Source organism: Pantherophis guttatus, chromosome 9, assembly GCF_059756535.1.
Source record: "Pantherophis guttatus breed Tessera chromosome 9, ASM5975653v1, whole genome shotgun sequence".
Taxonomy (NCBI): Eukaryota; Metazoa; Chordata; class Lepidosauria; order Squamata; family Colubridae; genus Pantherophis; species Pantherophis guttatus.
The window spans coordinates 5,206,912-5,229,099 of NC_142071.1; the positions used below are offsets into that span (position 1 = coordinate 5,206,912).

General features: G+C 45.6%; 1 protein-coding gene across 1 annotated transcript in view; it reads left to right on the forward strand.

The window, feature by feature from the left end:
- Window positions 1-22,188, forward strand: part of C9H8orf58 (chromosome 9 C8orf58 homolog) — a 26,640-nt gene continuing 4,452 nt past the window's right edge. The window contains exons 1-3 of the mRNA XM_087875876.1: window positions 1-316; window positions 16,996-17,579; window positions 18,373-18,558. Coding sequence (XP_087732002.1) covers window positions 268-316; window positions 16,996-17,579; window positions 18,373-18,558 — 819 coding nt within the window. The 5' untranslated portion in view covers window positions 1-267. The remainder of the gene's footprint in view (window positions 317-16,995; window positions 17,580-18,372; window positions 18,559-22,188) is intronic.

Consider the following 22,188-nt stretch of genomic DNA (forward strand, 5'->3'; position numbering starts at 1 on the left):
GCTCGCCGCAGAGCGAAGACCCCGTTGAGACCCGGGGCGGAGGCGTCCTGCGGGAGTTCCTTGGGCATTCCCCCCTCCCGCCCGGGCCGGCTGGCTTGGCCTCCTGCAGGGCAGGGCGGGGCGGGGGTCTCCTGGCGGCCCCCGGGAGCCGCCTTGGCAGCGTCATCGAAGGCTCCGCGTGGCTGTGGAGCGGCCGGACGGGCGGCTGGAGGCGGCGGAGGCGGCGGGCGAGGAAGGAGCCTCGGCGGCGCAGCGCTGGTGGCGGCGATGTTTGCCAGGCGGGGCGTCTACTGGCTGCCTCCTTGCAGCCCCGGCGGTGAGTCTTCGCCTTCGGGGCAGCCTTTGCCTCCTTCCCGGCTTTAGCCTGCCGGACTCCCGGCTCTCCCCCTCCCCGGAGGGCGCCCCAAAGCCCCCGGCTATCCCCCCCCCCCGATTCCCTGGAAAGGCTCGTGGGAGCGTTTGCTGAACGGTCTCGGGTTTCTTTGAGCCGCGCGGGGCGGCTCGGTTCCGAGATGGGCGGCATATATATACTGTATATTCAATAAGTGACTAAAGGCATCTCTCTCCTATCTGTCTGTCTGTCTGTCTATCCATATCTATCTATCTATCTATCTATCTATCTATCTATCTATCTATCTATCTATCTATCATCTATCATCTATCAATCTATCCATATCTATCTATCTATCTATCTATCTATCTATCTATCTATCTATCTATCTATCATCTATCATCTATCAATCTATCCATATCTATCTATCTATCTATCTATCATCTATCATCTATCAATCTATCCATATCTATCTATCTATCATCTATCTATCTATCTATCTATCTATCTATCATCTATCAATCTATCCATATCTATCTATCTATCTATCTATCTATCTATCTATCTATCTATCTAATCTATCTATCCATCCCTATCTATCTATCATCTATCATCTATCTCTCTATCCATATCTATCTATCTATCTATCTATCTATCTATCTATCTATCTATCTATCCATCCCTATCTATCTATCTATCTATCTATCTATCATCATCATCTATCTGTCTATCCATATCTATCTATCTATCTATCTATCTATCTATCTATCTATCTATCTCTATCTATCTCTATCCATCCATCCATCCCTATCTATCTATCTATCATCTATCATCTATCTGTCTATCCATCCATATCTCTATCTATCTATCTATCTCTCTATCATCCATCCCTATCTATCTATCTATCTATCTATCTATCTATCTATCTATCTATCTATCTATCTCTCTATCATCTATCTCTCTATCCATACATCTCTCTCTCTCTCTCTCTCTTCATCCATCCATCTCTATCTATCTATTTATCTATCTATTTATCTGTCTATCAATCCGTCTCTGTCTCTGTCTCTGTCTCTGTCTCTGTCTCTGTCTCTGTCTCTGTCTCTCTCTCTCTCTCTCTCTATCTATCTATCTATCTATCTCTCTGTCATCTCTCTATCATCTATCTGTCTATCCATCCATATCTCTCTATCTATCGTGAATAAAGGCAGGCTATGTGGGAAGGCAGTTCCGTGCAGACCAGTGGGAGAAGCGGGGGAGACGCGCATGGGATGGCTAAGGCAAATGCGCCTCTTCCGGAGACCTTGGCTGCAACTGTTCCCATTTTCAATCAGCCGCAAATTATTGGGTGGGATAATAATAGAGGTAAGAGGAAAGCAGATTGAGGCACCTGGACTGCTGGCCTCAGCAACCTTCAAATGGATTCCTTCAAAAGCTTTTTTTTGTTGTTGTTGCCCCAGCGGCTAACAGAATTCAAAATACAGCCTGATTTTAAACCATCAGTGGGTCTGGATTGTCTCGCTAGAAGTGAGCTTTGTGGAGGTCTTGGTAGATTAGCTTCCAAGAATAAGTGTGCAAAGGGTGGCCTTGAGATCAAAGCATAGGATGTGAAATGTGATTGGTTGGTTTGCTGGATGGAGATTCACTTTTCAGTGCCTGATTCACACATGTATGCTTTGTACTGCAGGATGCAGAAATCAAATGTAACCCCCTTCCTCAGCACATCCGCTCCAGGATTGAATGGGGGGGGGAGACACCTAAAATCCCCTAAAATAGGACAAAGATGCTATAGTGTGTGAGCAGAGATTTGATAGATTTATTTCATGTTTAAATGCCCCCCTGCCCCATCTCAGGAAAACTTGAATCTGGGTGGCGTACAACAACTATAAAAAGAAATCCAAAGAATTAAAAATTGTGTTTAAAAGGCAAAGAGAGAGCAGCAGATCTTAACTACAATGGAGTCTCCACAACAACTCACCATTTCTTATGTCACCCCCCGACATAGCCCCCCAAACCTGATGGCATAGTCACATTTCTGGAAAATCAGCAGGGATGGAGCCTCCCTCATTTGGGGGGGGCAATGATCTATATGGTGGGTGCCTTGGCAGAAAAGGCCCATCTTCTATGTCCCACCCAATATAGCTCTTTTGACAGATGGGATTTGGGGCATGTTTTTCCTGCCGGACTTGCTGGGTTCAGCTGGAAAACATCTGATTTTTTTTTTTAAAAAAAGTGGGAATACAAACATTTCATTTTCATTATCTAATATGGAAAGAAACGCCCTTTCCAAAACAGTTTGTGGACAGAGGAAAAAAGGGTGGGAGATTAGGCCACAATCGATCAATGATCAACAAAGTTGATCTAACTGCTGCCTAGAAATATGGATAAATCTGGCTCCAAGTTCATCTTCCTCCTTCTATTTTCTCCACAAACACCACCTTGTGAGGTGTGTTGATCTGAGAAAAATTTGACTGGCTCAAAGTCACCCAGCTGCCTTTTATGGCTGAGGCGGGACTAGAACTCACGGCCTCCCGCTTTCTAACCTGACGCCTTTAAACTGGCTTTCAAAGCTGTCAAGAAATCTGGATAAATCTGGCTCCAAGTTCAAATGGGAAGCCAAGTGGGACTTCCAAAACCATTATCCTTCCACCTCTCCTATCTTGCAGACTGGGTAGTGCTCTTTAATACTTAAAGTTTAAATTGGTTTTTAAATTGATTGGGGTTTTAATCTGTCTGGGCCAAACTATTTAATTTGATTTTATTTCTGCTTTTTAAATTTTGTATGTATGTGTTTTATTGTTGGCTGTTCACCGCCCTGAGTCCTTCGGGAGTACGGCGGTATACAAATCAAATAAAAGTAAAGTAAAGTAAAGTAAGGCAGGGGGTATCCTAACTTGGCATCTTAAAGATTTGTGGACTTCAACTCCCAGAATTCCCCAGCCAGCATGAAATACTGTGAGCTGAAGTCCACATGTCTTAAAAGTTGCCAAGTTTGGAGATCCTTGCTTATAAGGCAGTCTTTCTCAGTTGTGACAATTTTAAAATGTGTGGATCTTCAACTCCCAGAATTCTCTAGCTGGCAGGCTGGCTGGGGAATTGTGGGATTTGAAGTCCACACTTCTTAAACTTGCCAAGATAGAGAGAAACATTGCTCTCTCCGTTAAAAGGATAATCCTTTTAATAACATCCTGAACAGTTTGGGAATTCTACAAGATAGTTTTAATATGCACAAACTTATTCTGGGAGCAACGTAGCCACATTCTTAAGGAGAACCCACAGTAGTCTCTCTCTCATCTTACTTTTCTGTTTACTTTAAAATTAAACACTGGTTAAGAATGCCTTCATAAGGTAAAGGTAAAAGTTCCCCTCGCACATATGTGCTAGTTGTTCCCGACTCTAGGGGACAGTGCTCATCTCCGTTTCAAAGCCAAAGAGCCAGCGCTGTCCAAAGACGTCTCCGTGGTCGTGTGGCCGGCATGACTCAACGCCAAAGGCGCACGGAACGCTGTTCCCTTCCCACCAAAGGTGGTCCCTATTTTTCTACTTGCATTTTTTCACGTGCTTTCGAACTGCTAGGTTGGCAGAAGCTGGGACAAGTCACAGGAGCTCACCCCGTTACGCGGCACTAGGGACTCGAACCGCTGAACTGCCGACCTTTCGATTGACAAGCTCAGCGTCTTAGCCACCGAGCCACCATATCCCAATGCCTTCATAAAACAAGCTAATTGCTAATAAACTTCACTGTTCCTTGAATGTAAACGCCCTTGAGCTTTTCAGGTTCAGCTTGTAAAAGCTTTAACCAGATGCTTGGATTGGTGTTACTAGTTGAAAACCGGTATAGTAGCGTAAAGTTCTCACAGCAGGAATTTATGAAAAAACTTCCAGGGTTTTTGCTTATTTGTGTTCCTCATTCTCTGACTTCTTTATGCTAACTTATCACATATACTACTAAAGCTTGAAAGCATTGTTATCGCTTGCTAACAAAAGGGTGAATATTCACCCTTTGGGGATAGTTTTATTATTCCTTTTCATCTCCTCCTTACATTATACCATAGACTGGTATCAGGGTAACTAATTTGATTAAAATGGGTAAAACTAGTCTTGAGAAATGAATTGAGATGGTCTTCCCATCCCATTCATAAACGAGCCCCCAAGTTTGGAAAATCTGTTTACTCTAAAATATAGGATTCTATAAAGCCATAGTAAGACTACACCTAGAGTACTGCATCCAGTTTTGGTCCCCACACTATAAGAAAGGTGTTGAGACTCTAGAAAAAGTGCAGAGAAGAGCAACCAGGATGATTAGGGGACTGGAGGCTAAAACATACGATGAACAGTTGCAGGAACTGGGCATGGCTAGTCTAGTGAAGAGAAGGACCAGGGGAGACAGGAGAGCAGAGTTCCAATATTTGAGGGGCTGCCACAGAGAGGAGGAAGGGGTCAAGCTATTTTCCAAAGCACCCGAAGGCCAGACAAGGAATAATGGATGGAAACTGACCAAGGAGAGATTCAACCTAGAAATAAGGAGACATTTTCTGACAGTGAGAACAATCAACCCATGGAACAGAAGTTGCCTTCAGAAGTTGTGGGAACTTCATCACTTGAGAATTTCAAGAAGTATACGGTCTCCTGCTTGAGCAGGGGGTTAGACTAGATGACCTATAAGGTCCCTTCCAACTCCGTTACTCTATTATGAAGATGCATAGATAGCTTGTGTGCCTGTATTTAAAGTAGTAATTTTTACAAAAAGTTCTTAAATTACAGGAAATCTGCACTGGGCCCCTTCTAACCAGCATGTATTGTAATGCTTGTTAGAAGCGGACGAGTGCAGATTTCCTGGTTCGATTTTTAGCATTCACTTTCTGCACCGCATTTGCGCATTGCTGACTAATAGTCTCTTACAGGTTATCCAGCCATCGACGGGACCATTGTAAGATCTGAATTCATTCCTGGCATATCAGAACAGTGTTTTTGCTGCATGACACTAGAAGTTGCAGCATGGAAGTACAAAGAAGGAACTCGGGCTGTGAACTTTGCTATTCGCCAGAAATAGCTGTTCCCGCATGAAAATTTAACTGATGGATCATAAATGAGTGTTTGGGAACCGTCTTGCGGGGAAGACTGCCCTTAATGGTATTTTAAGGTCTGCGTGCAAAAATATTATTTATTTATTAGTTTGATTTATATGCCGCCTTTCTTGGGCGGCTTACAATGCTTTTAAGCAATAGCCTTCATACTTTTGTATATACCTGCTTAGTAGAGCTTTTGGCCCCTCTTAAGCGGTGTTCTTTTTTATACAAAGTCAGCTTATTGCTCCCACAATCCGGGTCCTCATTTTACCTCCCTCGGAAGGATGGAAGGCTGAGTCAACCTTGAGCCTGGTGAGAATCGAACTCGCAGTAATTGCAGACAGCTGGCAGCTAAATATTACTTTAACAGTAGTTTAGTCCACTGTGCCACCAGGCTCCTCCGGTGCAAAATAGAATACAAGATCCTTTGATACCAATCTGATATTCTGTATACCTCCAAGGGGTGCTCTTACTGCCAGCTGGTGGGCTTCGGGGACCTGCTGATGCCCTTGCAGTATGTCTAGAAGCCAAGTTCTCCTTAGATTCAGTGCCTGGAGCTGTTTCACGTTTTGGGAGGGGATTCCAGCCAGGTAACGTTAATTTTGGGGAAGGCGTGAGCCCCTAATATTAAAATATTTGGAAAAGCTGACTTTTGACAGAGGCGCTTTGCAAAAGCCAGCCCTTTTCCACTTGGATGTGGAGTAGCCTCCTCGAAAAGTTTGCAGCCTTTCCTCATTTTTCATTTCCAATTATGAGAAATCTGGAATTTGACCAAACGATGTTTTTGCGTTAGTTTGAACCTGGCTGTTTCTTCATATTAATGCAAGGGCTTAACTGTTCCTGGGAATGTTTGCTCTGCTTTGAGGGGGGCTCTGCTCTTTGCAGCATGGCCCATATCGCTGCTACTGCTCAGGAAGCGTGAGCCTTTCCTGTGTGTATCTCTTCCTGTAGGGAGGGGGAATGGGGGAGGGAGGGAGAGAGAGAGGGATAAAGAGAGAGAGAGAGAGAGAGAACAGAGACAGAGAGAGAAAACAGAGGGAGAGAGGGATAGAGAGAAATAGAGAGAGGGAGAGAAAGAGGGAGGGAGAACAGAAGGAGGGAGGGAGAGTGGGAGAGAGAGAGAACAGGATGGGAGGGAGAGAGAGAACAGAGAGAGAGAACAGGGAGGGAGAGAGAGAAAGAAAGAGGGAGAGAAAGGGGGAGAACAGAGGGAGAGAGGAATAGAGAGAGAAAGAGAGGGAGAAAGAGGGAGGGAGAACAGAGGGAGGGAGGGAGAAAGTGGGAGAGAGAGAGAACAGAGGATGGGAGGGAGGGAGAGAGAGAAAGAACAGAGAGAGAACAGAGGAGAGAGGGAGAGAGAGAAAGAGAGAGAGGGAGAGAGGGGGAGAACAGAGGGAGAGAGAGAGAAAGAGAGAGGGGGCAAGAACAGAGAGAGAAGGAGAGGGAGAGGGGGTAGAACAGAGGGAGAGGGAGAGAAAAAGAGGGAGAGAGGGGGGGAGAACAGAGGGAGGGAGAGTGGGAGAGAGAGTGGGTGAGAGAGAGAGAACAGGATGGAAAGGAGGGAGAGAACAGAGGGAGGGAGGGAGAGAGTGGGAGACAGAACAGAGGGAGAGAGAGAAAGAGGGAGAACAGAGGGAGAGAGAAAGAGAGAGGGAGAGAGGGGGAGAACAGATGGAGAGAGAGAGGGAGAGAGGGGGAGAACAGGGAGAGAGAGAAAGAGAGAGGGAGAGAGGGATAGAGAGAAATAGAGGGAGAGAAAGAGGGAGGGAGAACAGAAGGAGGGAGGGAGAGTGGGAGAGAGAGAGAACAGGATGGGAGGGAGAGAGAGAACAGAGACAGAGAGAACAGAGAGAGAGAACAGGGAGGGAGAGAGAGAAAGAAAGAGGGAGAGAAAGGGGGAGAACAGGGAGAGAGGAATAGAGAGAAAGAGAGGGAGAAAGAGGGAGGGAGAACAGAGAGGAAGGAAGAGAGTGGGAGAGAGAGAGAACAGAGGATGGGAGGGAGGGAGAGAGAAAGAACAGAGAGAACAGAGGAGAGAGGGAGAGAGAGAGAAAAGAGAGGGAGAGAGGGAGAACAGGGAGAGAGAGAGAGAAAGAGAGGGGGCAAGAACAGAGAGAAGGAGAGGGAGAGGGGGAGAACAGAGGGAGAGAGAGAAAGAGAGAGGGAGAGTGGGGGCGAGAACAGAGGGAGAGGGAGAGGGTGGAGAACAGAGGGAGAGGGAGAGAGAGAAAGAAGAGGGAGAGAGGGGGAGAACAGAGGGAGGGAGGGAGAGTGGGAGAGAGGGAGAGGGAGAGAGAGAACAGAGGATGGGAGGGAGGGAGAGAGTGGGAGACAGAGAACAGAGGGAGAGAGAGAAAGAGAGAGGGAGAGGGAGGGGGAGAGCAGAGGGGGAGAGAGAGAAAGAGAGGGAGAGGGGGGAGAACAGAAGGAGAGAAAGAGAGAGGGAGAGAGAGGGGGGAGAACAGAGAGAGAGGGTGAGGGAGAGAGACAGAACAGAGGATGGGAGGGAGGGGGAGAGAGAACAGAGGGAGGGAGGGAGAGACGAGAGAGAGAGATTTTGTAGGCTAGCTTTCTGCCTGCAGAGCATTTGTGATCATTCCCCCCCACCCCCGCCATGGGATATCTGCTTTCGCACATAGAAACCTAGATGCAAGTGGAGGGGATCGTAGATTTCATACCTTGTGGTAAGGCAGGTTTAGTCAATGAACTAGGATTTATTGACTAAACCTCCATTAGCTAGATCAAACACACTAAGCCCAAACAAACAAGCCACATTTATGGTGCAGTGTGTTATGTTAACCAAGCCAGTGACTGGGATTGTGGTTGCTTTGTTATTTGTTAGATTTATAGCCTGGGTTTTTTTGCAGGAGCTCAAGGCAGCATATACGGTGCTCCCTCTTCCTTTTTCTCCCCGACAACCCTGCTGTTTATTTCTTTATTTGTATCCTGCCTTTACTATTTTATTTTTTTTACAAAAAAACCAAGATGGTGTACATGTCCAATGCATCTTCCTCAGTGGTGAAATCCAAATTTTTTTACTACCGGTTCTGTGGGCGTGGTTTGGTGGGCGTGGCAGGGGAAGGATACTGCAAAATCCCCATTCCCTCCCCACTCCAGGGGAAGGATACTGCAAAATCCCCATTCCCTCCCCACTCCAGGGGACGGATACTGCAAAATCCCCCTTCCCTCCCCACTCCTGGGGGAAGGATATTGCAAAATCTCCATTCCCACCCCACTCCAGGGGAAGGATACTGCAAAATCCCCATTCCCTCCCCACTCCTGGGGGAAGGATATTGCAAAATCCCCATTCCCTCCCCACTCGGGGGCCAGCCAGAGGTCATATTTGCCGTTTCTCCAAACCGGTTGAGTAAACTTTCCGCTACTGATTCTCTAAACTGCTCAAAATTTCTGCTACCGGTTCTCCCGAACCTGTGAGAACCTGCTGGATTTCACCCCTGATCTTCCTCCTTCTATTTACTCCTCAACAACCATCCTGTGAGGTGTGTTGATCTGAGAAAAATTTGACTGGCTCAAAGTCACCCAGCTGTCTTTCATGGCTGAGGCGGGACTAGAACTCACGTCCTCCCGCTTTCTACCCTGGCGCCTTTAAACTGGCTTTCAAAGTTGAACAAACTGGCAGTTGTAGGTTAGGCTAAGAGAGAAGAGCCAACATGGCAGAAGAGAGATTAAAACTTTCATCTTCTTCTCCAACACCTTCATCATTGTGCCACGACATCATTTGAGGAAAATATGATTACAAAATACAACAAAACATTGTTATTTAAATTGTTATTCTCATTTAAAAAAGAAGGCTGGGCTCAGTTTCTTGAAATTAGCCGAGGTAGTTGAGCAATCGTAGTTGCCCTTGGAAGTAAATCTTCTCTAAAATCAATGTCAGTGTGAAATCTTCCCCAGTTTACCACCGATTTGCTGCCCACGCATGCACATGTGCGCTTCATGCGGGAAAAGGCTTGGGAAGGTAAGTAGAACAGGGAGGAGGAAACAGTTGTGTCGCGCAATTTAGATTTACTAGAAAGCAGGATTTCCTGCTTTTAAATAATGCAGCACAGCTGATCGTCGGAAATCCTCCGAACCGATAGCTTTTTTTTTTTACTACCGGTTCGCCCGAATTGGTAGTTTTTATCACTACCAGTTTGTCCGAACTGATGCGAACCGGTAGCATTTCACTGCTGGTCAGTGTCCTTTACTCCTGGGTAAAAGCGTGCAGAACTGCGGCCTCTAAGAGCATTTCCCAACTCCTGGGGTGTCCGTGTTGGATTTTCATGCAGTCGGAGTGGACGGAGCAGGCCGTAACTGTAATTTTTTGTTGCCGGGAAAGACTTCACAATCCCTGGCGGCAGCCCAACTGAGCGAGGATCAAAGCACGAATCTCGGCTTTCTGAGGGGTTTCTGTTTCCTTTCTTCCCCTTTTAAGTATTTGGCTGCCTTTGGGAAGGAAGGCGGCTGTTCAAACAGGGCCCAGGACAACGTTTGATGGGCCCGTACTGGTTTTACTGGTTGCAGTTATGTTCCAAATTGTAAAGTGATGGCAGATGTTTTCCTTCCATAAAGAGCTATGTGAGAGCTGGAACTCTCAGTGAACAGTGCAGTTTTCTACACTTCAGTGAGGCTGCCCAGCTGGGGAAATTTGTACGAGGGGCTACATAGATGCGTCTGGATGCCAAAAAGAAGATGGGGAAGTAATAGCTTAGATGCCAGTGGCTTTTTAAAATATCATTTACCGATGAGTTCTGAAGGCTTTTAAATTGGTTTTCTGGGCAAACTTCTCCCCAGGTTGTTGAATGGAACCAAAGCATAAAAATAAAGGGAAACTTTCGGCCTTAAAATAACGCCTACTTCAATGTACTTTAGATCAGTCTTTCTCACCTTTGGCAAGTTTAAGATGTCTGGACTTCAACTCCCAGATTCCCCAGCCAGCGTAGCTGAGAGCAGGGGTGAAATCCAGCAGGTTCTGACAGGTTCTGGAGAACCGGTAGCGGAAATTTTGAGTAGTTCAGAGAACCGGCAAATACCACCTCTGGCTGGCCCCGGAGTGGGGTGGGAATGGAGATTTTGCAGTATCCTTTCCCCAGGAGTGGGGAGGGAATGGGGATTTTGCAGTATCCTTTCCCCAGGAGTGGGGAGGGAATGGGGATTTTGCAGTATCCTTCCTCCAGGAGTGGGAAGGAAATGGGGATTTTGCAGTATCCTTCCCCTGGAGTGGGGTGGGAATGGAGATTTTGCAGTATCCTTTCCCCAGGAGTGGGGAGGGAATGGGGATTTTGCAGTATCCTTTCCCCAGACGTGGAGAGGGAATGGGGATTTTGCAGTATCCTTCCTCCAGGAGTGGGAAGGAAATGGGGATTTTGCAGTATCCTTTCCCCAGGAGTGGGGAGGGAATGGGGATTTTGCAGTATCCTTTCCCCAGAAGTGGGGAGGGAATGGGGATTTTGCAGTATCCTTCCTCCAGGAGTGGGAAGGAAATGGAGATTTTGCAGTATCCTTCTCCTGCCACGCCCACCAAGCCACGCCCACAGAACTGGTAGTAAAAAAAATTGGATTTCACCACTGGCTGAAAGTTAAAATCCAGACACCTTAAACTTGCCAAGAATGAGAAATATTGCAATAGAAAAATAGTGTTTTTATCATTACGGTCAGGCTAGAGTTATAGACAAAAGCACATTAAAAAAATAAAAACGAGTAAAAACGAAACAGGACAAGTAATTAAAATTGATAAGCAAAGTCTGTCTCATTTTTACAAGCAATATTTAGTTGGTATCTAGGCAACGTGCCTCATTGGGTCATTTTTTTCAGTGATATTTCCTTATTAAACAGAAACAAACCATCACTGAATATTGAAAATCAATTTGATCGCATGACTGCAACAGCAGCCCAGTAATGCAGCTACCACTAATAGCTACAATTCCCCAAATTTCATTTCTTCCTGGATTCTGGGTGCATTCTTTATTTTAGCCCATTTGAGGTAGCTTGGTTCAAAAATTGTTGCCCTCTGATACATTTTCACCTGGTTAAAAAGCCATGAGAGTTTTAGATAAATAGCATTTCTAGAAAAACAGCAATAAAGCTTCAAGAAAATGGCTCATAACTTAAAAGTAATTTGAAAGAGGTAGGATTTTGAATTTTGATTCCTGCCGAATAGATGGGGAAGAAATGGAGGTAGCGACATATTCTATTTTCCTGGGCTCCAAGATCACCGCAGGTGGGGACTGCAGCCAAGAAATTAAAAGACACTTGCTCCTGGGGAGGAAAGCTACGGCAAATCTAGACAGCGTACTAAAAAGCAAAGACATCACCCTGCCAACAAAAGTGCGTATAGTCAAGGCGATGGTTTTCCCAGTTGCAATGTATGGCTGTGAAAGTTGGACCATAAGGAAGGCTGAGCGCCAAAGAATGGAGGCCTTTGAACTCTGGTGCTGGAGAAGACTCCTGCAAGTCCCTTGGACTGCAAGGCGATCCAGCCGGTCAGTCCTAGAGGAGATCCACCCTGACGGCTCCTTAGAAGGCCAGATCCTGAAGATGAAACTCAAATCCTTTGGCCACCTAATGAGAAGGAAGGACTCCCTGGAGAAGAGCGTAATGCTGGGAACGATGGAGGGCAAAAGAAGAAGGGGACGACAGAGGACGAGGTGGCTGGATGGAGTCACTGAAGCAGTCGGCGTGAGCTTAAATGGACTCCAGAGGATGATAGAGGACAGGAAGGCCTGGAGGAATGTTGTCCATGGGGTCACAATGGGTCGGACGCAACTTAGCAACTAACAACAACAACAACAAAGGATTTTGAAAGTCTTCCCAGAGAGTGGAATCAGGCTTTGTCATGAGGATGGATAGGAGAGCTTATGCCAACCTGCCCTCTAGGCTTGCTAAGAGATGTTGGGATTGAAGTCTCAGACATCTGGAGGATATTCGACTGAGAGTGGTTGCCTGGTTGTAAGGACTTTACTGTCAAAAGGAGCAGAGATGGCGAAACAGAAAGAAATAACTCATCACTTCAGTCAAAACTGAAGAAGCTTCTTGGATGAGAAGCAAAATGTCTTCCAGGAAAACAAAGTCCAGTCGCCTTTTGGGAACGAAAGCACCTTTGGGACAACCATGACCTGGATCAGTGGTGGGATTAATCCGGTTCGGGAGGCTCTTCCCACCCACCCAGACGTCATCATGGACACTCTGTGCATGCACAGAGGTGGCGCGCACACTCACATTTGCAAACCAGTAGCGAAGGTAAGTTGTGGCCCGTATGCGGCCTGTGCAGCTAGTAGCTGATTCAGACAGCGAGGAGGCTGGTGTGGTGCTGCGCCAGCAGCCTGTGCAGCTGGCACTCGAGTCAGACAATGAGGAGGCTGGAGAAGATGTGGTGCCAGAGGTGGGGATTCAGCCAAGGCCTTCAGAACCTCCAGAAGCTCCCATAAGTGAAGAGGAAGAAGAGGAGGAGCCTCTTCTCGATGCACGGGTGCGCAGAACTGCCAAAAGGCAGGAGTGGTTCCTCAGGAGGAGGTCTCCTCGAGAGTAAGTCTTGGGGCTAATTGGCCACTCCCTTGGCCTATTTAAGGAAGAACGCCGACTGAAGCAATTTGCAGGGAACAACTTCGTTCACTCTCCTTCGCGTCTTGATCTTAGTTCTCTGCAAATTGCTTCTGGGCTTTCTGCCAACCCTAATAAGATTACGATTATTATTTTATTCTTTGGATTCTTGTAGGCTGTTAAGAAAGTTAATTAACAGCCTTTGTTTGAAAAAGACTGATTTAGTAAACTAAGGTTTGTACAGACTTTGTGCGTGCTGCGTTCTTTGGGGTCCGTAGCTGGGGCAGAACAGTAAGTGAATATCACTACTGACCTGGACGATTGAGAATCTCCCGAGAACAGAAGGAAATAGCCTTTCTTTGAATGAAGGAATGCAGGTTTTTTAAAAGGCCGAGATGGAGCACAAATAAATGTCGTGTTTCCTCATCCCAAATGGGTTGAGCACTGTGCATTCATTCTCTTTATAGACATGAGGCTGATGTTTTTGAGTAGGCAAGTGTCACTTCTGCTCACTCAACCACTCTTGGTATTCCTGTCTGTTGAGGTGGGAAGGAATGCTGAATGCCTTTTTTAAAAAAAAAAAAGAAAATCAGACCTGAACTGATGCAATACTGGAGTGTTCATTGCTAAAAAGGTTACACAGCGGTTGAGATCTTCAAATATTTGAAGAGCTGTTGCATAGTTAGAGGAGTGCGTGGCTCTCTAGAAAGTAGCATTGGGTTGAAATTACAAAAATAAGGATTTCAGAAATTCCTGCTGGAGAAGTCATCTGATTGGAATTGAGATCGGGTTCTCCCTGTTTTAAAAAAAACCTGATTTTATGTAGACGGTTCAGCAATGGAGGAAATCCTTTTGTAGGGTTTGGATTAAAGGATCGTTTGAAGTCCTAGTAGTCGTTGTAATTTTGTAAGCACGTCACTAAAAGCTGCACTCAAAATTCAACTCTTCTCTGTTGCAGTTATTTTCAAAGGATCTTCAACGTCTTTTTTATTTTTCCCCATAAATATCATCCACAAGTTTCTCAGTTTTGTTGAATTGTAGGCAGTGGTGGGTTTCAAAATTTTTTACTACTGGTTCTGTGGGTGTGGCTTGGTGGGCAGGGCATGGCTTGGTGGGTGTGGCAGGGGAAGTATACTGTAAAATCTCCATTCCCACCCCACTCTGGGGAAAGGATACTGCAAAATCTCCATTCCTTCCTCAATCCAGGGAAAGGTTACTGCAAAAATCCCCATTTCCTCCCGATAAGCTGGGACTTGAGAGGCAGAGAATAGATGGGGGCAGGGCCAGTCAGAATTTTTACTACCGGTTCTTCTGAACTACTCAAAATTTCCGCTACCGGTTCTCCAGAACTGATCAGAACCTGCTGAAACCCACCTCTGATTGTAGGTCTACAGGTTCAATGTGAACAACTCTCCTGTATATTTTGATAAAAATGATAACTCTTAGGTCATGATTTGTTTTATAACTGTTGTGGAATTTGAATTTATGAAGAATTCTAAAGTCTTAATGAAAAGGATTTGGGGAGGAGGGTGTTGACTTTTCTGCCTGCTTTCTCAGTGAGGACGCTTATTTTAGATCCACGCTAAAGATATTAATGCAGTAGAGAGGCTTTGTCACCTTTCTGTGTGATTCTTATTCGTTCCCTAAGACTATAATTAAGTGTTGTACCTTATGATTCTTGATGAAGGTATCTTTTCTTTTATGTACTCCGAGAGTGTATGTTCCAAGACAAATTCCTTGTGTGTCCAATCACACTTGGCCAATAAAGAATTCTATTCTATTCTACTCTACTCTACTCTACTCTGCTCTGCTCTGCTCTGCTCTGCTCTGCTCTGCTCTGCTCTACTCTGTTCTACTCCACTCTACTCTACTCTACTCTACTCTACTCTACTCTACTCTACTCTTCTCTATTCTACCCTACTCTACTCTACTCTACTCTATTCTTCTCTATTCTACTCCACTCCACTCCACTCCACTCCACTCCACTCCACTCCACCCTACCCTACCCTACCCTACCCTACCCTACCCTACCCTACCTTACCTTACCTTACCTTACCTTATCTTACCTTACCTTACTTTACCTTACCTTACCCTACCCTACCCTACCCTACCCTGTTCCGTTCCGTTCCGTTCCGTTCCGTTCTGTTCTGTTCTGTTCTGTTCTGTTCTCAATTTATCTGTCATACCTGGGAAATGTCTAGGGAGGTATTTTAGGATCATTTAGATAACATTTGTAGAACAGACTGTACTCTGTTATTATTCACTTCTTTTATCTAAGAAATGACACTCAATCTGGATTGCCAGAAAGTATTCAAAAAACAAAAACAGACAGAAAAGAAAAATGGAGCTGCGTAGAAAAGAATTGAAATAGGTCTAGTGCAGGGTAGGTAGAAGGTGGACTAGAGGAGTGTAGAGAAGTGGTTCTCAACTTGAGGATGTGTGGACTTCAACTCCCAGAATTCCCCAGCTATAGCCATTGCCAAGGTTGGGAAACACTGCTCTTAAAGATCGTAGGGTATTTCTAACTGGGTTTATTTCAAGGCCTGCTTCAAGTTTGAAGACATGGAACATGTTTTGAATGATAGCATCTGCAGGTTAACAGCAATGCTGGATTTCCAAGGAGCGTCAAAAGATAATATCAGTAGCCTGAAATATTTGGGTGGGGAAATGCCTTGAATTGAGAGTATGTCTAGGAGAGAAGTCTCACTGCTTCACTGGGATGGTTGTATTGGAAAGTTTGCATGAGACTCTTCTTCTTATAACCATCACGCCTATATTTTAAACAAAGGACTCAGCAACCCCGGAGCCCTTAATTTCAAAAACAGCCTGTAGGCAGTCTATGCAGACATTGAGTGAAGACTTCTGCTCCTTCCCCATAACCCATTCTGCAAGCATAGAAGAAAAGGAGTGGGGGAGAGGAAAGGAGAGGAAGAAAGATTTAAGATGCACATTGTACCTAAATCCTGGTTTCATCAACTGACTTGTTTAATAAGCACCGTCAGGAGAGTTCATACAGTACCTAGTAAGCCACACTACAGTTTCCTTATGGAAATGCATGAGTAGCCAGAAAGGAAGAAGGAAGCTATTTCCCATCTATTTTCTCTGCCTTTTTTCCTTCATCCCTGTTTGAGACCAAATGGTAGAGTGCAGTGCAGTGGTGAAATCCAATTTTTTTTTACTACCAGTTCTGTGGGCGTGGCTTGATGGGCATGGTGTGGCTTGGTGGGCATGGCTTGGGCGTGGCAGGGGAAGGATACTGCAAAATCTCCATTCCCTGCCACTCCTGGGGGAAGGACATTGCAAAATCTCCATTCCCACCCCACTCTGGGACCAGCCAGAGGTGGTATTTGCCGGTTCTCCGAACTGTTCAAAATTTCCACTACTGGTTCTCCAGAACCTGTCAGAACCTGCAGGATTTCACCCCTCGTGCAGTGGTGAAATTCATTTTTTTTTACTACGAGTTCTGTGGGCGTGGCTTGATGGGTGCGGTGTGGCTTGATGGGTGTGGCTTGGGCGTGGCAGGGGAAGGATATTGCAAAATCCCCATTCCCTCCCCACTCCTGGGGGAAGGATATTGTGCAAAATCTCCATTCCCACCCCACTCTGGGGCCAGACAGAGGTGGTATTTGCCGGTTCTCCAAACTACTCAAAATTTCCGCTACCGGTTCTCCAGAACTTGTCAGAACCTGCTGAAATTTCACCCCTGGTAGAGTGGAAAGAGAAGAGACAGAATCTGTTGCATTCTAAGGATACGGTACAATTATCTAGAAGCACTTTGCCAGAGATAATTTCTCCGGAACCTCCCCAAGCTGCCTTCTCCACTCTTCTGGCCAGACCTGGCTGCTGCCTGAGTCACGTACCTGTGAGGAATATTGCTGGAATGCAAATGTGGCAAGGAGGTTTCTTCAGGTGTTGATCCCAAGCTCTTGGGGATCATTAGCATGGGGAGGAGCTGAGGCGGAGCTATTACCTGGTTAGCCACTCTATTTACATAGTTTCTGTGCAACCTTGATGGAAGGGGAATGGCTTCTATTCATCGGTCTCCATTCTCATTTGCAGATAATGTCCGGAGACCAGCTGGGAACCCTGTGGTATTAACCTCAGTCAACATGTCCTGGAACCTGCAGATCACTCAACCCCAATCTCAGCTCAGCCTGGTTCTTGAAGACCAAACGAGCATAGGGAATGATCGATTGGCTGAGGCTGGATCTCCAACGGATGCCGTCCCCCACCAGCTGGGTTTCTTGCCCATGAGCGGACGGCTTCTGAAATCTGAATCGGAAGATTCCGGTGTGGAGTTGGCCAGCGGCGATCACGTCCCTTTGACTCCGGTGGAATCCGAAAAAAGCTTTTCTTTGGATTGCCTAGATGGAGATGATTCTGTTCCAGCCATTCAGGAGGGTTGCCCCGAAGAAAGGCCAGAAGCACTGGATTGTACTTGGCAGGATTTCTGTGTCAAAAGGAAGCCCGGCGATGTGGTCCAGAGATTCCAGAAGAACCTCGTGTCTATGCCCAAGAAGCCTCCTCCAGATTTGGAGGAGTTGAAGTCCTGCCACTACCCATGTGAGCCAGTGAGTATTGAAGTGGTTCTGGATGAGGCTACCTCAGACGGCAGCACCCTTGAGGAGAAAACAAAAGAAGAGGTGAGTGTGGGAAAGATGCCAGTTGGACCAAGTTGACCTGAGGAGTCTTCTGAAACTGCTCTGGTGGAGCAGGGACAGCTAACTAATATAAGTTGCAGATACTTAGACTTGGTTTAAACATAAGGAAATCTTTCTAATGATGAGAGCTGTCCAACAAGACAACAGTCTACCAACCAAGGGAATGGGGTTTCCAACAGGTCAATAGTCTTCTAAATGTTGTGAGTTTCCCATCTCTGGAGAGGTTGAAGTAGTTGGATAGTTTAATTGGTTTTCCCACACATTATGTGAGAGCAGTGGTGGGTTCCTCCCGGTTCGGTCCGGTTCGGCCGAGCCGGTAGCGGTGACGATATGACGTCACCGAACCGATTCTCCCCCCCCGCCCTCCCCCCCCTCCCCCCCCACATTATTCTTCCCTTTTATTTGGCCCCACCCCCAATCTATTGCTGCCTCCTGAGTCCCAGCTGATGACTAGAGGGAAAAAAACTGTTTAAACTCTTGCCGCGGGGCTTCAAAGGGCCATCCTACAGCTGATCAGTGTTAAAAGCAAACAAATGAGTTGGGTCGTAAGTGCGAGGACTGGTCGTAAGCGCGAGGACCTTCCAGAAATGACTCTGACCAGCTAGCCACGCCCACCTAGTCACATGACCCCCCCAAGCCACACCCACAAAATAAGCCACGCCCACAGAACCGGTAGTAAAAAAATTTAGAACCCACCCCTGTGTGAGGGCCAGAGAAAGTATTATTTGTAGAGAGCGTGCTGATTCTACAATTCTGCATGATGTTCATTTTCTAGTCACAACAGCCGGCATCCCATCCCGTGCCAGGACCGGGTCTCCGCTCCCTGGAGAACCTCTCCAAAATTATGGAAAAAATGGCGAAACTGCAGAAAGCCAATAAGGAAATCCAACATGAACAACAAGTATTGGAATGTCGAATCCGGACCTTGGAAACCCGGGTCTGCACCCTGGGACAGGAGAAGGTAAGAAAGAGCTATAGCTAATCAATGGTAATTTATAGAAGCTGGTCACCCTTGGAGAGACAGAATAGAGGGGGGAGACAGAGAGACAGAGACAGAGACAGAGAGAAACACACACACACACACACACACACAGACACACACACACACACACACAGAGACAGAAAGAGACACACACAGAGAGAGAGACAGAGACAGACAGAGACAGAGAGAGAGACAAAGAGACACACAGAGAGAAAGACAGAGAGACACACACAGAGAGAGAGAGACACATACAGAGACAGAGAGACAGAGACACAGAGAGAGACAGACAGACACAGAGAGAGACAGACACAGTGAGAGATAGACAGAGAGACAGAGACACAGAGAGAGAGAGACACACACACAGACAGAGAGACAGAGAGAGACACACAGAGAGAGAGACACACACACAGAGAGAGACACACACAGAGAGAGAGAGAGACAGAGAGAGAGAGACAGAGAGAGACACACAGAGAGAGAGAGACAGAGAGAGAGAGACACACACACACAGAGAGACAGAGACACACACAGAGAGAGACAGAGAGAGAGACAGAGAGAGACAGAGAGAGACAGAGACAGAGAGAGACACACACAGAGAGAGACAGAGACACACACACAGAGAGAGAGAGAGAGAGACAGAGAGAGACACACAGAGACAGAGAGACAGAGAGAGAGAGACAGAGAGAGACACACACACAGAGAGAGACAGAGACACACAGAGAGAGAGAGAGACAGAGAGAGAGAGAGACAGAGAGAGCCACACAGAGACAGAGAGAGACGCACACAGAGAGACAGAGAGACAGAGACAGAAAGAGACACAGAGAAAGAAAGAGAGACAGAGAGATAGAGAGACACACAGAGAGACAGAGAAACACAGAGAGAGAGAGAGAGAGAGAGAGAGACAGACAGACAGACAGACAGATACAGACAGAAAGAGAGACAGGAAGAGACAGAGAGAGAATTTTTTTTGAAGAGCAACCAGTTGAGTTTCAGGGCCTGGTATGGATTTGAATCCATTTCTGATACTTCTGTTCCATTATGGGTAATTCCCAATTTACACCCATTCATTTAGCGACTATTGGAAATTACAAGGGCACAGAAAAAAGTAACTTACGGCCATTTTTCACACTTATGATCATTGCAGCCTCCCCATGGAGAGGTGATCAAAATTCAGGCACTTAGCAACTGGCTCGTATTTATGACGGGTGCAATGTTCCAGGATCAGGTGGTTACCTTTTGGGACCTTCTGACAAGCAAAGCCTCTCCTCCTAGTCCCTACCAGTTGGAATTCTTTAACCTCAGGTATCCAATCTCGGCCACTTGTGGACTTCAACTCCCAGAATTCCTCAGCCAGCCATAGTGGCTGGGAGTTAAAGTCAACAAACTTCTTGCCTGACCAGGAATGAAGTCATATAATCATTGAGATTCAACTTTTGCTGACATGTTTAGATGCCACGAATATTCTGAAAAGTTCTGAATGGTTTCCAAAAAGTTTGATCTTTTTCTCCCAGGAAACTCAACCAGTGTTTAACTATGCTGGATAAAAGTTCCGGAAACTGAAGTCCAAAAGCGAAGGAGGACAGAAAGTTCAGGAAGGCGGATCTGCACCTTTGTGGAAAACTGTCTTTTTAAGGCTATGTCCCTCAACCTCAGCACTTTAAGAAATGTGAATTCCCACAATTCCCACGGCTGAGGAATTCTGGAAGTTGAAGTTCACCTATCTAAAAGTTTGCTGAGGTTGAGAAACCCTGAAATTCTGAGGCAAACACGTTGATCTTTGCTTGTGTTCCTCAAAAGCTGCTACTCTGCTTCGGTTACTCTCAGCTGCCTGGAACAGGAATTGACAGCCAGGGAGTCAATAATATCCCTTGTCCAAAGTAAAGTGTTTGCCAGTGGCAAAATACAACACAATCCAGGGAGTGACTAATATTTGGCAGTGAGGAAAGTGCTGGAGAGGTAATAGAGCACACAAGGTAATATTAGGTGTGGGAAGCTGAATTCCAGTCTGATCCAAAATTACATTTGGAGAAATTGTGTTCCCGTTCTGCATAGCTTTTGAGTTACATCATCTTATTTAATCCGCATGTATCGCCACCGAAGTTCCTCCTCTCTCTGGTTGTATTTTGGATGGATGGGGGAGTGGCAGGATGAAAGGATGATTAATTAGTCATGAGCAAAACATGTACTTGGCTAGCAAGGAAATAATAATTTCAGGTTTCTGGGGTAATCCTGGTCTCTTTATTTGTTATATGCCTGCTGATGAAATCCCACACGTGTACAGCATAGATTTACAAATAGTTGCTTTTGATTTTCAAATTTAAAGAGGGGAGGTTTTTGATTCTACAATAAGTACTGTATAATATACCGTATTTTTTGGAGTATAAGACGCACCTTCCCCCCCTCAAAAAAGACAGTAAAAATCTAGGTGCATCTTATAGTCCGAATGTAGCCCCGCCCAGCTTCTCAAATGGAGATTTCAGAGGCTGAAAAAAGCAACAGAAATGAAGCTTCAGAAAAGAAGCCCCCAAACAGAGCTTGAGAAAAGAAGCCCCCAAACAGAGCTTGAGAAAAAAGCCTCCAAACAGAGCTTGAGAAAAGAAGCCCCCAAACAGAGCTTCAGAAAAGAAGCCCCCAAACAGAGCTTCAGAAAAAAGCCTCCAAACAGAGCTTCAGAAAAGAAGCCCCCAAACAGAGCTTCAGAAAAGAAGCCCCCAAACAGAGCTTCAGAAAAAAAGCCTCCAAACAGAGCTTCAGAAAAGAAGCCCGCAAACAGAGCTTCAGAAAAAAAGCCTCCAAACAGAGCTTGAGAAAAGAAGCCCGCAAACAGAGCTTCAGAAAAAAAGCCTCCAAACAGAGCTTCAGAAAAGAAGCCCCCAAACAGAGCTTCAGAAAAGAAGCCCCCAAACAAAGCTTCAGAGGCTTTTTTTCTGAAGCTGTTTTGGAGGCTTTCAGAGGCAGGGGAAAAAAAAAAAAGCGAGGCACAGAGCTCACAACCAAGGAACCTGTTGCTAAAATTCACCTCTGAGAACAGCTGATTGGGGGTATTCCGGGAGGCCGATCTACCTGCCAAACCGCCTTTTTTTTATTTTCCTCCCCAAAAACTAAGTATAATTAATTATACTCTGAAAAATATGGTACTTGTAAAGCATTGGGTTTAAATTTGCTATTCAAACACTACTGATAAATTCCCCTGTTTTAAATAGCTGCAAACTACATTATTTCAAGTCCTTTTTTTCTATAGAAATGCTATTACTAAGTAGTTACTAAATCTGCACTACTATTAATCTTCTCATCGTTCCTATCACCCATCTCCTCCCACTTATGACTGTAACCTTGTTGCTGTTATCTTTACGATTTATATTGACTGTTTCCTAATATGATTTGATTGCTTATTTGTTCCCTATGACTATCATTAAGCGTTGTACCTTAGGATTCTTGACGAATGTATCTTTTATGTACACTGAGAGCATATGCACCAAGACAAATTCCTTGTGTGTCCAATCACACATGGCCAATAAAGAATTCTATTCTATTCTATTCTATTCTATTCTATTCTATTCTATTCTATTCTATTCTATTCTATTCTATTCTATTCTATTCTATTCTCTCTTC